General features: G+C 37.2%; 1 protein-coding gene across 3 annotated transcripts in view; it reads left to right on the top strand.

Moving 5' to 3' along the window:
* Tgs1 (trimethylguanosine synthase 1) overlaps nucleotides 1–14,739 on the top strand; it is a 42,603-nt gene that overhangs the window by 19,010 nt on the left and 8,854 nt on the right. For 2 of the 3 annotated variants that reach the window (XM_028894325.2, XM_037202445.1), the window contains exons 7-12: nucleotides 1,744–1,918; nucleotides 3,737–4,040; nucleotides 7,348–7,500; nucleotides 8,960–9,103; nucleotides 11,409–11,625; nucleotides 12,437–12,515. In XM_028894325.2, the coding sequence (XP_028750158.1) occupies nucleotides 1,744–1,918; nucleotides 3,737–4,040; nucleotides 7,348–7,500; nucleotides 8,960–9,103; nucleotides 11,409–11,625; nucleotides 12,437–12,515 (1,072 nt within the window). The remainder of the gene's footprint in view (nucleotides 1–1,743; nucleotides 1,919–3,736; nucleotides 4,041–7,347; nucleotides 7,501–8,959; nucleotides 9,104–11,408; nucleotides 11,626–12,436; nucleotides 12,516–14,739) is intronic. The other variant, XM_037202444.1, reaches the window with a different exon arrangement.

The following is a 14,739-nucleotide window of genomic DNA, read 5'->3' as shown; positions in this document are numbered from 1 at the left end:
AAGCATGATGTCTGTTGTGCATGCATTCCATTGTTCTCTCCTTAATGGCAAAGTCGATACATTGTGTGGAGATACCAAAATTGGTTCAACCATTTGTCTTTTTAAAAGACCTTTGGGTTGTTGAAGGCATTATACTATTACACATGAACAAATGCTGTTATGAACATTTGTGTAAAAACCTAAGTTTTCTCTGTGTTAAAGATATTAAATGTGATTTCATCTCATGACAGCAAGACTGAACTGAGTGGATAAAACAGCCTCAATATATACTGTTTAAGTCATTTTATCCTATTTTTTGAGTTTTTATGTTTCTAAAGGTTCAGACTTAATGTCCTAGTTACCTATATGTTAAGAAATGTAAATAACCTGTGCATCATAAATTCAGCAGGGAAAGAAAATGAGAGTGGCTTCATGATTAATATATAAATTAACGCGAGATTAGTTCAAAAGTACATGCTTATAAAAAAAAAAAAAAGACAGATTCAGATGGAACAAGACTTTAAATGCTTTACAATGTGAGTAAAAATGTACATAGGCTTGGAAGAGAGAGGAAAAGGAACATAGACAGTTATATAAAGAAATAGAAAGTTTAAAAAAAAGTCTTAAAAGAGAAAGTAAAAGTAATATAAAAAATAAGCCATGTAAAGATGGATATCACACAGAGAGTCTGGATTATATTGTCTTTGGGATTTTTAACTGCAGAAAAACATTTGATCGTAAAAGATGTTGAGTTAAACCAATATGTATATATTAAAGATATCTTGACTTTAAAAAAAAAAAAAAAAAATCCTGTAAATTACTTATAGTCACCTGCTTAGGTACCTAAAGACAGTAGTAGTTTGTATAGTCACTTTAGAGTAAAGAGGATAGAGTTTAACAGTATGTATAAAAGCTGTTTACATTGGTGTCAGCAGTGATTTTATTTAAACTGTTGTTTAGATCTTTGTAGTTTATTGCTTGGGGTTTAACTTTTTTGTCTTTTCTATTTAGAAACAGAATTCTACTTAAAGATTATTTATATATGTATGTACATATTATGTATATTATTTTATATATATATAAAGACAACATATATATATAAAGACAACATGACTTGAAATTTTGTGAGGCTTGATACATAAAGCTTTGTGGCAGACATAAAAACTGGATGATTTGATCAGATTGCTCTAAACAACATTCAGTGACTGTTTACATTAATTGGAATGTGTTCAAATATATTTCAAAGCCTTTGTCATCCCTCTAAGGAAAATTTCCCTAAAAAAGAAATACATTATTGTTTTGTTTTTTCTATTCCTGTTTATTACAGTCCGCTACACAGTTTCTACTTTGTAATCTACATTAGAAATGTATTTTAGTTGTGATAGTGTACACTTATAATCCCAGCATTCAAGACAAACCTGGGCTACATCATATAACCCTATCTCAAACAGGAAAAACATAGCCTTGCTAGTTTCATCACTAAGTGTTTCACATTTGTTTTTAAATTGTCATCAAAACTAGACCAGAAACTCTCTCTCTCAGTTAGTATGTGATCTCATCATTTTCAAAATTAAGATTAAAATGGTGGCAATAACTAGGAAAAACTGGTGAAAATCATTATTTTGGGTTTCCTAAGGTTCGGTTTGGTTTGGTTTTGGTGTGTGTGTGTGCGTGCATGCGTGCACGCTTTCTTTTTCTTTTTTTCTATATGGGAAATTTTTTTTAAAACTCAACATGTGAGTCACTTCTTTTGGTCTGATCCAGGTATGGTGGAATTCTAAATTTCAGTCATCGACAGGTCAGGTATCTAGAGAAGAATGTGAAATACAAATCACAGTATCTGGATATGCGCAAGCGAATGACTGTAAAGAACAAGCACATCCTGTTCACCGAAGAGTCAGGAAAACCCCTCCTCAAGAAGAGTAAAGTACGGAGTAAGGTGTGTACCCGCTTGCCTTTAGTTGAGACACAATCATGGTTTATAACTTGGCTCCCTGAAGTTGGTTCAAATGAGAAGTTCTACCCTTCAAGTTTGAGGGGTACCTCAAATTATTTTTCACTAGTTTTATGAAGGTATATATTATGTAAACTAAATTTGGGGTTGGAAAGGAAATTGAGGTAATATGAAGAAAAGGGTGTTTGAAACTACTCCATTAAAGCATCTAAGAAGGTTTACCTTTAAGAAGGTAGATGTTTTGCCCATGAAGTACAGACAAGGACAAGGGGAAGTTTCTTACCTGTTTCACACAAAGTAGGATCCCAGTAGTCCAGATTCTGATGCAGCTCTAACTACAAACCTGGATCTGAGCTCATCCAAAGATTGTTCACACTTTGATGTAATAGGCTTGACCCAAGAATGTGACATACAGTCCCACTTTATTGATTCACACTGTAACCTGAAAGTTTCAAGACCCCTCTTCGTCTTTGCTATCAAGAAATAGGAAACAAACCAGAGCATCATGTGATCTGCTAAATTTTCCTTTTCCTGGGAAGGGGATGTTTCTGATGAGCAGAGCCTTCTTGTCTTTGATGTTGACACCGGCCTCCTTTAAGGATGGGGAGCACAATCTCAGGCATCTGAACGACTTTGTAGTACCCTTGGGGTATATTACACTTTCTGACTTCAGCATTTTAGCAGAGCATGCTACAAATTGATAGGTAGTTTCTTTTTTATTATTATTATTATTATATTTCAGATTGGTCTGTGCTGGTGATATTTTAATGGCCCTTTCTTACATCTGAAATAGACTGCCTCATGTCAGTCTTTTAAGACTTTTTATAATGTGTTGAGAATAATGATTTCCATACATTCACCTGTAGATGAGTCTAAAAAGAGCTGTATATAGTGGCTGCTGTGTCCTTAGTTCTCTGATTGGTTGTAGATAGGTGGCACTTTCCCTCAGTGTGTGTGTGAGGTTTTGTTTATCGTTTGTCTACCACTCTCTGAAATTTACTCATTCTTACCATCATAAAGACTTAATATGCAGAAGGTTCACTGTACGGCAAATGGGAAGAACTACATATTCCAATCTTGGGATACCTTAACATTTTATCAAATAAACCTATTTTATTATGACTTAATCTTACCAGCTCTGCTGTTCTTACTCATTCTTTCTTTCATAGCTCTGACTTTGGTTTGGTTTTGTTTCAAGATTTATTTATGTGTGTGTGTGTGTGCTTGCATCATGTGTGTGCCTGGTATTTGTGTAGACTAGAAGAAGGCATCAGATCCCCTGGGACTGCAGTTAGGAACATTTGTGAACCACTGTGTGGGTCCTAAGAACAGAATCCAGGTCCTCTGTAAGAGTGGCATGTGCTCTTAACTGCTGAGCATCTCATCCTCACCCATTTTCCTGGTCGTCTGATTTTATTTTAAGACAAGTTGGCATTCTGTTGATACTGTGTAACATTTAACATGGTTCGTAGCTTGACCATTGCAGAAAGCTCTTAAAAATGTAAAAATCAGTGAGTAGCTGAGTAGGTATATTTGTGATGATAATTTCATAGCATAGCTCTATTCTTAGAGTTTTTAACCTGTTACTTTCCTTCTTTTAGAGGAATCTTAATGAGGTCATTGGATGCTCTCCTGAATTCCAAATAGCCCAGAATTACTTATAGCTTGCATTGTACTTCTCTGACCTAATACTAACGATGGCTTGTTAATCAAGTCACAAATGGTAAAAAAAAAAAAAAAAAAAAAAAGTGAAAAGATTTTTTACAGTTAGTTGATGCTCATTATGGTATCTTAAAATTTTAGGTGGAAAAATTCCTAAAATGGGTTAATAAACCAGTAGATGAGGAGACATCACAGGAGTCAGTTTGTCACAACAAAATGCAAGACACTTGCACAAGCAGTGACTCTGAGGATCAAGACATGCCCTTGGAGAAAGCTGGTGACCTGATGGAGACCAGAGATCCAGAACCTGACACATGCCAGACCATCTCTTCAGCCAGTGAACTTGAAGCAGAAAAGAAGCAAGGAGGTTCCGGAACAACTGCTCCCGAGAAGCAGGGTTGTGTAACTGAAGAGATAGCTAACTCTCCCCAAGCAGAAACAGGAGGTAAGGATACCCTTCCCCTTGCCTCTGGGTTGTGGTAAGTACTTTTTTTTATTTGTTTCCATTGTTCTCACTTTTGTATGTATCATTTATGCCTTCGGATTCATTTTAAACATTTTTTAAGTGGAGAGAAGCCATGTTAGTGTGAATGAGCTAATGGCTGTGATTTGCATCATGATTGTTCCTCACTTTTTATTTGTGTGGACCTTGATCTCTGTTGCCACTCTGTCCCTGGCTGACAGTGGCATGTTCCTCCTGAAATTGATGAAGCATACATTTTCTTCTTGATAATTGTTTTTTGTAATGATTTGGGGCTTTTTGATGGAACGTTAACGAAATATATTTATAGTAGTTGGCGATAATAAATATGAAAAATAACATTTTCATGGATGACCTTTTGTATTTTTTTTAATGGCCAAATTTTTTATAAACAAAGATGAAAATATTTGATGGAACATTGCAGGTAAACATTTTTACTTAGTATCATTTTGTTGAATTGCTTCACATTTTTGTCCTTCTGAAACAACTATATTAGGGCCCTTTCCTTTTACTATTAATTATAGTAGCTTAGATATAATTTAGTTATAATTACTATTGCCTTGATGGAACAACATAACCAAAAACAAACAGAGGAGGAAAGGGTTTATTTGGTTTACATATCCTGAGTCACAGTCCTTTGAGGGAAGCCCAGGTAGGAACTCAAACCACGCAGGCAGTGTTGTTGTTTGTTTTTGCTCTTTTGGGGGGCCCGCCACCCAGCTTTCAAAGAAGTCACACACGGAGGAGTATTCTTACTTGTAAATGTTTAGGCTTACTTTGGCTTGTTTCTTGCTTTACTTTTTTTGGGGGGTGGGGGTGGGGTTTTTTGGTTTTTTGGGTTTTGGTTTTTGTTTTGTTTTGTTTTTTGGTTTTTTTTTTTTTGGTTTTTTTAGATAGGGTTTCTCTGTGTAGTTTTGGTGCCTGTCCTGGATCTCATTCTGTAGATCTCTGTAGTCCTTGAATTCACAGAGATCTGCCTGGCTCTGCCTTCCAAGTGCTGGGATTAAAGGCATGCACCACCACTACCTGGCATTGTCAACTTTTCTTAAATTAACCAATCTACCTTTTGCCTCTGGGCTTTTACCTTTTCCTATTTCTGTATATGTAACACAAATTGCTAAATGGTCTTATTGATTTAAAAAAAAAAAAAATCCAGAGCCAGATATCAGGGTGAAAGCTGAAAGATCAGAGGGATAGAAAAAGTCAGCCACAAGTTCTTACCGCTAGGAAATCCTCAGCCCAAGAGTATACTTCCTGTATACTCATGCCTGTATACCTTTCTGTGCTCTGTCATCTTACTTCCTCTCTCCACCCAACTACATCACTTCCTCTTTCCACCCAGCTCTATCGCTTCCTGTCTGTCTATGGTAAACTAATGTTGGGATTAAAGGCATGTGCCACCACGCCCGGCTCTGTTCCCAGTGTGGCCTTGAACTCACAGAGGTCCAGATGAATCTCTGCCTCTCGAATGCTAGAATTAAAGGCATGTGCTGCCTCTATGTTTAATATAGTGGCTGGCTTTTTCCTTTGATCCTCAGCCAAGCTTTGTTTGTCAGAGCACAAATAAAATACCACCACATGTATATCTTTCTTTCTTATTCCATTGCTGGTTGTAAAGATGAGTGGCTGACCCTTGCATCCTCCTCCTCCTCTAGCTCCTTCTTTTCCTCCCAGATTTCTCCTTCTGTTTATCCTCTCTGCCAGCCCTACTTATTTCTTTCTCCTCCCTATTGGCCGTTCAGTTCAGGTATTTTAGACAGGCACAGTAACACACCTTCACAGAGTTAAACAAATGCAACATAAACAAAAGTAATATACCTTAAAACAGTATTCTACAACAAGACAGAAACCTGGAGGCAAGAACTGATGCAGAGACCATGAAGGAGTACTACTTACTGGCTTGCTCAGCCTGCTTTCTTACAGCATCCAGAACCATCAGCCCTGGGGTGGCAGAACCCATCATGGGCTGAGTCCTTCCACATCAATCAATAATTAAGAAAATTATCTACAGACTTAACCCACAGCCCCATCCTAGGCAGGCAGTTTCTCAGTTGAGGTCCTCTTGAGGTGACTCCAGCTTGTGTCAAGTTGACATGAAACTAGCCAGCACGCTTAGTTGATTCCTTTACTTGGTATGGGCGCATATGTCCCTAAATCTCCTGTCACCTGTCTCCTGCCTTTTTAAACTTTAGGCTTCAGGCATTTTATGGTTTTTCTTTACCGGTGTTATAACAGCTGACATTTTTGTTCTTAATCTCTCAAGTATCCTGCTGCAGTGAGTGAAAAGCAATAGTGTCCTCCAATACTTCAGCTACTTGCAGTGATCTGATGGCCAGATTCTTAAAAACGTTGACTGCTATACTCTTGTTTTTATTCTGTGCAGCACTTTCCATCTTCAAACATTGCTGCTTCTGATCTTCTGCAGACTGAAGCCTAATAATCAGCTAGTAATTGTCTTTCTAAATAATTTTCGACTGGAACCTGACCATACTTTTGAGACACCTTGTGTTCTCTAGAATTTATATAGCCAGGGCTAGAACTTAATGGGCCTTGGAAAGATTTTGTCTTAAAGTGAAAAGGGCTGAGCTTGTCGGCACACACCTACAACCTCAGCTGCTCAGGAGTCTAAAGCAGGAGGGCCAAAAGTTCAACACTAGCCTAGACAAATTAAATTTTCCAGACCTGTCTCAAAATAAAATTTTTTTAAAAAAAAAAGTTATTAGGGATGTAGCTCAGTTAGTGTTTGACTACCACAAGGTTCTGAGTTTAAGTCCCTGGGACAACAGCAACAAAAAAAGTAAAGAGTCTACATTTTCTGTAATTCACCAGCTAAAGCAGTATTGTGGCTGTCAGTAATTTTCAGATCTGTGTTAGTGCTTTTGTATAGGGGCTGAGTATCCTATATATAACGTGGTGGGGACCAGATGTGTTTCAGGGTTCTGGTTTTGGGGGAATCGCAGATGTTTAGCCTTCATCTCCCATCAGTGCTGTAAGTGAAGTTAGTAAAATACTGTGCATTCATCCGTTAGTTCCTTTGTAGGGATAAGGAATTAAAGCTGAGAAAGCCAAGTTCTCAAGCCAATAAATAACAAGCAGCTATGACCTGAAGTGCTGGAGATGTGTCTTCCTCTCGTGCTTCTCTGGATGTGTCACTGCATAGATGTCTAGTACAGTTCAAAACTGTGATAATTTGATGTGGCTGCACTTCTTGCTTGGTGTGGCTTTGTTCCATTCTCATGGTCAGATCTGTATTGTCTGCATCTTATTTTAGTTGAATTGAAGAAGAAAAAGAAGAAAAAAAACAAGAACAAAAAAATAAATGGTTTGCCACCTGAAATAGCCTCTGTCCCAGAGCTGGCAAAGTACTGGGCCCAGAGATACAGGCTCTTCTCTCGCTTTGATGATGGGATCAAGTTGGACAAAGGTAAATAAAATATATGTGTGTTTTTAGCTTTATTTAGAAGCCACTTAAAAATTATAAAAAAAAGTTGTGAAACAAAATTTTAATATCCTTTTTACCTAAATTCAGCTATTTCCAACATTTATAATTTCATTCTGTGTATGTTGTCTTTTTCTGATTCAGTTGCATATATCATGCCACTCTCCAATATTTAGTATGCATTTTCTAAGAACAAGGGTGTTTTTCTGTAATAATAATCAAGGCCCTGGGATCAGCCCGTAGTACCACAAGAAAATAAAACAAAGATAGTAAGTTATCTTTATAACCCATTTGTTGTCATAAAGGAACATGTTGTACATTTAGTTTTCATGTTTCCTTAGCTTCCTTTAACTTGTAGATCCTCAGACTCTTGTGCTCAGGGCTTCACCTGAGCCAGGCAGGTACTCTACCTCTGAGGGACTCCTCCAGCACAACTTTAACATCTTTCAAGGAATGATGGTCAGTTCTGTTTGTAGTATCACTCAATTACATATATACATCTATATGTGTTTTATCTTCAGGCTTAATCCATATTTGTAGCATCTTATGCAAAGTAGCAAAAGTATATAGATTATTAAAAAGAATATCTGATGAAGATATACCTAATGCAGAAAATTATAATTTAGTTAATTAGTGCTGAAAACTTTAATTCTTCATTGAATTTTCCTTCTTTGATCTTAAGAGACTTAACTTAGTCTCACAGACTGACACTCATTTTTATATTGAAACTAACTGAACATCTCTCTTTGTTAACAATCAAAATCAAGAGGTCTATTATGGAATACAGGTGATTCTATTCCCCCTACATAATTTGTAAAATAGTGTGTGATATAGAAAGTATATAGGAATTTTATTAGGAGAAAAAAGACTGGAAAAAGACATATAAACTGTGTAAAGGAGTTTAGAATTGTTTAAGTAATGAAGAGCCATTTAAAGTTTTGAAGTAGTGGGAACAGGAAAACCTTAAATCTCTTTCTGAGAAAAGCAGGCTCTTCTGGTAGAAAGGAAAGCATGTATTTTCGTTCCTCCAGCTAACTTGCTGTTTCCCATAGCTGATAAGCAGTAGGTAGTGCCTCAAACAGAAAAGTTATAATATATATTTTGGAGAAATATGGATATCTTACCAATTAGTCAGGAATTAGCAACTTTGTAGAAGCTTTCTCTAGAGCTAGGTAACTAAGCATTTTTGTCAGTATCTGTGTGGAGAGAGAAGAGGGCTCAGAGCCATAGAACTGAAGCTAGGGGTTGTGGTGACCCACCCGGTGTAGACATGAAGCTAACAGATCCCTTACAAGAGTGGTAAAAGCTTTTAACTGAGCTCCTCCTAACTAACCACTGAGCAGTCTCTTGAGATCCAAAACGGTTTTTAAATTTGAGCAATGTTTTCTTCTTCATGCTTGGATTCTAGGAATTGAACATTTGACACAAATATTCTCCTTTACAGAGGGCTGGTTTTCAGTTACTCCTGAGAAGATTGCTGAGCATATTGCTGGCCGTGTCAGTCAGTCCTTCAAATGTGACATTGTAGTAGATGCTTTCTGTGGAGTTGGAGGAAATACCATTCAGTTTGCCTTAACAGGGAAAAGAGGTAAATTAGTCATCCGTGGCAGAGAACTGTTTGATTTCCAATTTATACGTAAATATTTTTACTTTAGTTCATTTCTTTTATGAGATTTAACATATAATTGATAATTTCACACCAGATATTTATTAAAGCAGTAGCTTATGTGTTTATTATTCATCTTACATAATGTTTAATAAGCACTCAATATGTGTGTATTTAGTCAACAGTCACAAATTATGTTTTTTGCTATCTTGATTTCACAGATAAGACATAAAAAAGATAAATAATTGCACAGGATTTTGTGGACATACATATGAATCTCTGGAGCCAAGATTCTAGCAGTCTATAAATAATGGTTCTTTAGAATCAATGGATGGGGACCAAGCTTTCTCTATGACTCAGTAGCTTTATGATTTTTGACATTCAACTTTGAAGGACACATTTGAATTTATCACTTAGTCTTGTGATACTTTTCAACTGTAAAATCCCAAAGCTCCAAAAATTCTTTAAATAGTATGTCATCCTCCTGATTGTTTGACCATGGAATCAGGAGGGAAAAAATCTCCACTACTGTATTGTCTACTAATTACTGTCAGATGTGTAGTGTACCTTTTGTCAGGAAACAAAGGCTTTAAAAGTAGACTGTTTGGCAGTGAGGTAACTCAGTGGGCAAGGACTTTTGCCACCACACACATAAATAAATAAGTAAATAAGTGCTTTTAAAAATTAATGGAATATGATGATGATGCATATGAGCACTTGGGAGACAGGAAGCAGGGTTGCAGGTTAGATTGGAATGAGCTACAGAAAGACCACCCCTCTCTCCCAGCCCCTTTAACTGCCTGGAACTGAAGATATATCCTGGTAGAGCCCTACCTATAGTGCACTGGATGTATGGCTCTTCTGTTATCCCAGTGCTTTGGAAATGAAAGGCAGCCAAATCATACTCCAAAGATACTTTTCCCACATTATCTTCATATTATATTCACCAATAGGTTGTGGCTTCCATTTTAGTGGATTTCAGCAGAATCTCATTAATTTATATGAACTTTTTTAAAGTTGATTAGGAAAGCAAAATATTACTCTGAAAGCAGAGTATAGAAGTCAGAAAATGCTAAGGTGAATTTGCCCATTGGCTTTAAGACCAGAACTGATGAGCTGTGACCTTGATTCTGTTACTCTATAGTGTTCTGGAGGCATGCATGGCATTTGCTGACTTCATGTGGTCTCCCAATAACCCAGATAAAAGCAGTTTTCACATTTACCAGATAATAATTATCTTCTTGTCTTCCACTAATGTAATATTTCAGGATTTCAGATTTTTTTAAATAACCCTCATATGTGTGTGTGTTGCATGAAAATTGTGTGTGTGTGTGTGTGTGTGTGTGTTGCATGAAAATATTTTTCCTCAAAAGTTATCAAATTCATTCCTTTTTAGCATTTTGTCATAAGACGGTGGTTAAAATATCTGCACTATGATAAAGCAAGTCTGGAAATTTTCTTTAAATATCATGAAAAACATGCATATTGTAGATTGATTTCTTAATTAAGGTTTGTCACCAAGTTATGTAGCTTAACACACATTTGATTAAAAAAAAGTTGTACAATGTGGGTCATAAAGGAAGGAAGGCTAGTGCCATGTCCTCGTTGTCAGCTCCCTCTATAGCAACGATTCTCAGCCACTGACTCCTTTAGGGTTTGAACAGCTCCTTCATAAGGATATCATCCCAGAGATCAAGCCTATCAGGTATGTACATGAGAACCACTGCTCTATAACCTCTTGGTGTCACTTTATCACTCACCCTTATTATCAGACCCTAAGAAAGGGAAGCAAGTAGTCAATACTGGGTCTTCCTAGGGCTGTGATGACCTAGCCTGCCCTGACAGCCTGTGGGACTAGAAACATTGACTTGTTTTAAGGAAATTGGTCTTTTCTGAAAACCAGCATTGGGGTTTACATGCAAGAAGTAGCATTTGTAAGCATTTATTGCTCCAACTGTTCTCAACACACACACACCCCCCAGTCCCCATATTTTATGGCAACTACTGCCACTTGCTTTGGATGATGGCTGGGCAAGACAACATGGAAACCTGTTCTATGGATCATGGTTTCTTGATACAACTCTATGTGAGTCTTTCTAATTTAAATATATTTGAACTAAAATTTTTATTTATGTGTAGCTACATGTCTCTTACATCTTTGTGTGTGTGTGTGTGTGTGTGTGTGTGTGTGTGTGTGTGTGTGTGTGTGTGTGTGTTACTCAGAAAACCAGATTACTGGACTGATGAACTCTCAATATCAACTTACTTTTTCTTTTTTGATTTTTAGTGATTGCCATTGATATTGACCCAGTTAAGATTGATCTTGCTCGTAATAATGCTGAAGTTTATGGGGTAGCAGATAAGATAGAGTTTATCTGTGGAGATTTCCTACTCTTGGCTCCCTGTGTGAAGGCTGATGTTGTATTCCTAAGCCCGCCTTGGGGGGGACCAGATTATGCTACTGCAGAGACCTTCGACATTAGGACAATGATGTTTCCTGATGGATATCCTTTGAAAGTATATATATATAGTAGTCTATATAAATGACTTTAGAGAGGAAAGGGAGGGGTGTGTGGGTGTGTGTGTGTGTGTGTGCGTTAAATCGATGTAGACGAAAGTATTAGCTAATCACATTTGATGATTTCATTGTATTTTACACAGAAAACAGTTCGTGTGGAGCCAACTAGATGGCTCAACTGGTAAAGGCATTTACCACACAAATGTGGCAACCCAAGTTTGAGTCCCAGAACCCATATAAAGGTGAAAGAAATGTCTTCTGGTACACAGAGTAACTTCTATAATTAAAACTTTTGAAACACTCAGTGTAAATAAAGACTTGGTTGATCTATAGATATAGTTCCCTCTTAATATTTAATTTTGCCATTGTAAAAAAGGAGCACAGCCATAGCTCCTGAGGAAGGGAGACAACAGTGGTGTTTGCTAGGGTTTTATGAAGATGGATTGACATGCAGCTGATTCGTGATACAAAAACTGCACCGCTGAACTGTCTGGATCTGAACTGAACCTTCCTTGAGGATAAAGAGATGTATTTACTGTTTGGAATTGGAAGTAGTAGTACAAATTGAAAGTTTCTTCAAAACCTCAGGTCTGCTGGTAGTGGTCTTCGACTCACACTGCCTTATCTTCTAACCTATCAGGGTGCTGTTGTTGCTGGATTCTAAAATCTTGTTTCCTATTCTCTGGATTTAAATCTGTGCCTTTTGTTATTTAACAAAATGCACTTGATTTGTGCCAAATGATGAACATCTCTTTCTGCTCAGAAATTACCCTTTTTTTTCCTTAACTGTTCTTCACCTTTGAAATTTTCAGGCTTTCCCAGAAGATCACTAATAATATTGTTTATTTTCTTCCAAGAAATGCTGATATTGACCAGGTAAGCCATTGCTGAGAAAATTCTGTGTGCCTCTGCTTACCTGTTAGAAGGTCAGAAAAGGATTCTGGATATTGCACTCTTAGGGAACCAGCTCCAAGGCTGCATACAGGGCTTGCAAGGAATCCATGGCATCTCGAAGCTAAGACTTTTTTCTATCTGAGGGATTTTTAGGGAAGAGGGAAAAAATTCACATGCATTTTGAAGGTTACTTTCTTTATCCTCTCATGTTGAATCTCTCTTTATTCTACACAGCTAAATATTACCCAACAGAAATCCTTCAGGCAATATAAAAGTTGCATTTGAAAATTACATTTCATTTGATAAGAAACAGTCATCCTCACAATTCACAGGCAATAAAGCTTAGCTTCCTAATTGATGGGCTGTAATCTCACAGCTGCAACTTCAAAGAAAGAGTCAGTCATTGTTATCTATTTAGAGAGATAGCTTTATAAAACTAAACAACTGAAGCGTCTAAAAAAAATAAGGAAATTGTGTATTGCATTCTATATTTCTGAGTGTAATGAACATTTTAAATTAACAGAAATGTCCAACTTTCTCAGACTTTCTATTGTAAATGCTTTGGTTAGAACTCAGGTGTACCTAAAATCTCCTAATATTAAAGCCCACTTGTACTTTTTAAAACACAGTGGCATTAAAAGCATTTTAAATCTTGATGTACATTTTTCTGTCCTGTATGTAACTTCTAATTATCTAAAAACATCTGCAGCCCTCATTAGGGGCTACAGAATCAAGTTGTTTTCTGTAGCCTTCACTAGTCAGATTTTTTTTTTTCACAAATCAAGGTCAGGAATGGGTGGAACAACTTAATCATTTGCCTACTAGCAATAATTGGGCTTTTTGTATTTATGACCTAGCCAGATAGAACTAAAATAGGGAATGTTTATCTAAAAAACCATTAGCAAGGCACCTGATCTTAATCTAAAATTACTTTGAAGCATTAAATCAGCTAATGGTATACAGTTGTCTTGGAGCTGTGGGGCTACAACTATTTTCCAGTGTGAGCCTGCACTATGATATAAAACAAGTCCTAAGTGTCTCACAGTCCTCGTGGAACAATAGGCCTAGTTATAAAAATCCTAGTATTATTTCTATTCATCAAAATTTTACAGCTTAAGAAATCCTGTTCTTGACAATCCACAGATATAAATCTGCCCAGTAGATGGAATATATTCATGAGATGAATACATTACAATACAGGTAGTGGGAGACTCCCCACACCATATACATAATAGCAGCAAGCATGCAGGGACACAACAGAAGAAGCAAAATACATTCTGCAATCTGTAGTTTCATGGCCTTGCCTTAAAATGAGATTGATCCATCAGAGATTTACCTCCTAGTAGTCTGACACCTGAGCTTCAGTTGCCATCTGCTGTACCTCTGGTATGGCCATTGCTACCAGCATCAAGGTCATTTCCTTGCCAGAGAACCTGCTTATAAGAAGTCCCTGGCCTGTCCTCTACCACCACAGCTCCTGAGGAGCCCAGAGATGCAGATGAGTTAGTTCATAGGATGATGGATGATGCATGTTACAGATGCTTGCATGGCAACTTCCAAGGCCCACCTTACTTAACCGACCTTGAGAACAGGAGCTTTTTTACATGGTTTGGAAAACAGTGATCAAGCTAAAGAGATAAGACCGTACTAAGGTGTAGTGGCTCATAATGCCAGCACTTCAGCTAAGACAGAAAAGTCTCTGTGAGTAGGAAGGGAAAAAAGGAAATGACCGCCTTTAACTTGACCAGGAGCAATTTTAACTGTCCTTGCCATCTCCTTTGTTTTGGCGTTTTTGTTTTTGTGTTTTTTGTTTTAACGACAGGGTTTCTCTGTGTACCTTTGGCTGTCTTAGAACTAGCTCTGTAGACCAGGCTGGCCTCAAACTCACAAAGATCCACCTCCTCACCATCTCTTGTTCTCTTGCCAGAGTGCCTGTTACTCATGTTGACCTTCAGTATAGTTTTAGTGTTTTAGACTTTACTTTTTTCCATCTAGATCACCTCAGTCTATATCACCCTCAACTCATGTATGGGTTTCTGTGTCTTCTCGAAGAGTTTCGTAGCTTGAGCTGACTGGATTTCTCCAACCACTGATAACCCTGATCCACTAAGAAAGATTCTCTATTTTCTGGGATGAGGCCCAAACATAAATTGTTTTTAGCTCTCCAAGTAATTATAATTTGCTCCACAGTTGAGGTTCTCTGGGT

Source organism: Peromyscus leucopus, chromosome 2, assembly GCF_004664715.2.
Source record: "Peromyscus leucopus breed LL Stock chromosome 2, UCI_PerLeu_2.1, whole genome shotgun sequence".
Taxonomy (NCBI): domain Eukaryota; kingdom Metazoa; phylum Chordata; class Mammalia; order Rodentia; family Cricetidae; genus Peromyscus; species Peromyscus leucopus.
Note: the sequence above shows the minus strand (reverse complement) of the source record. Positions and strands in the feature narration are given on the sequence as shown.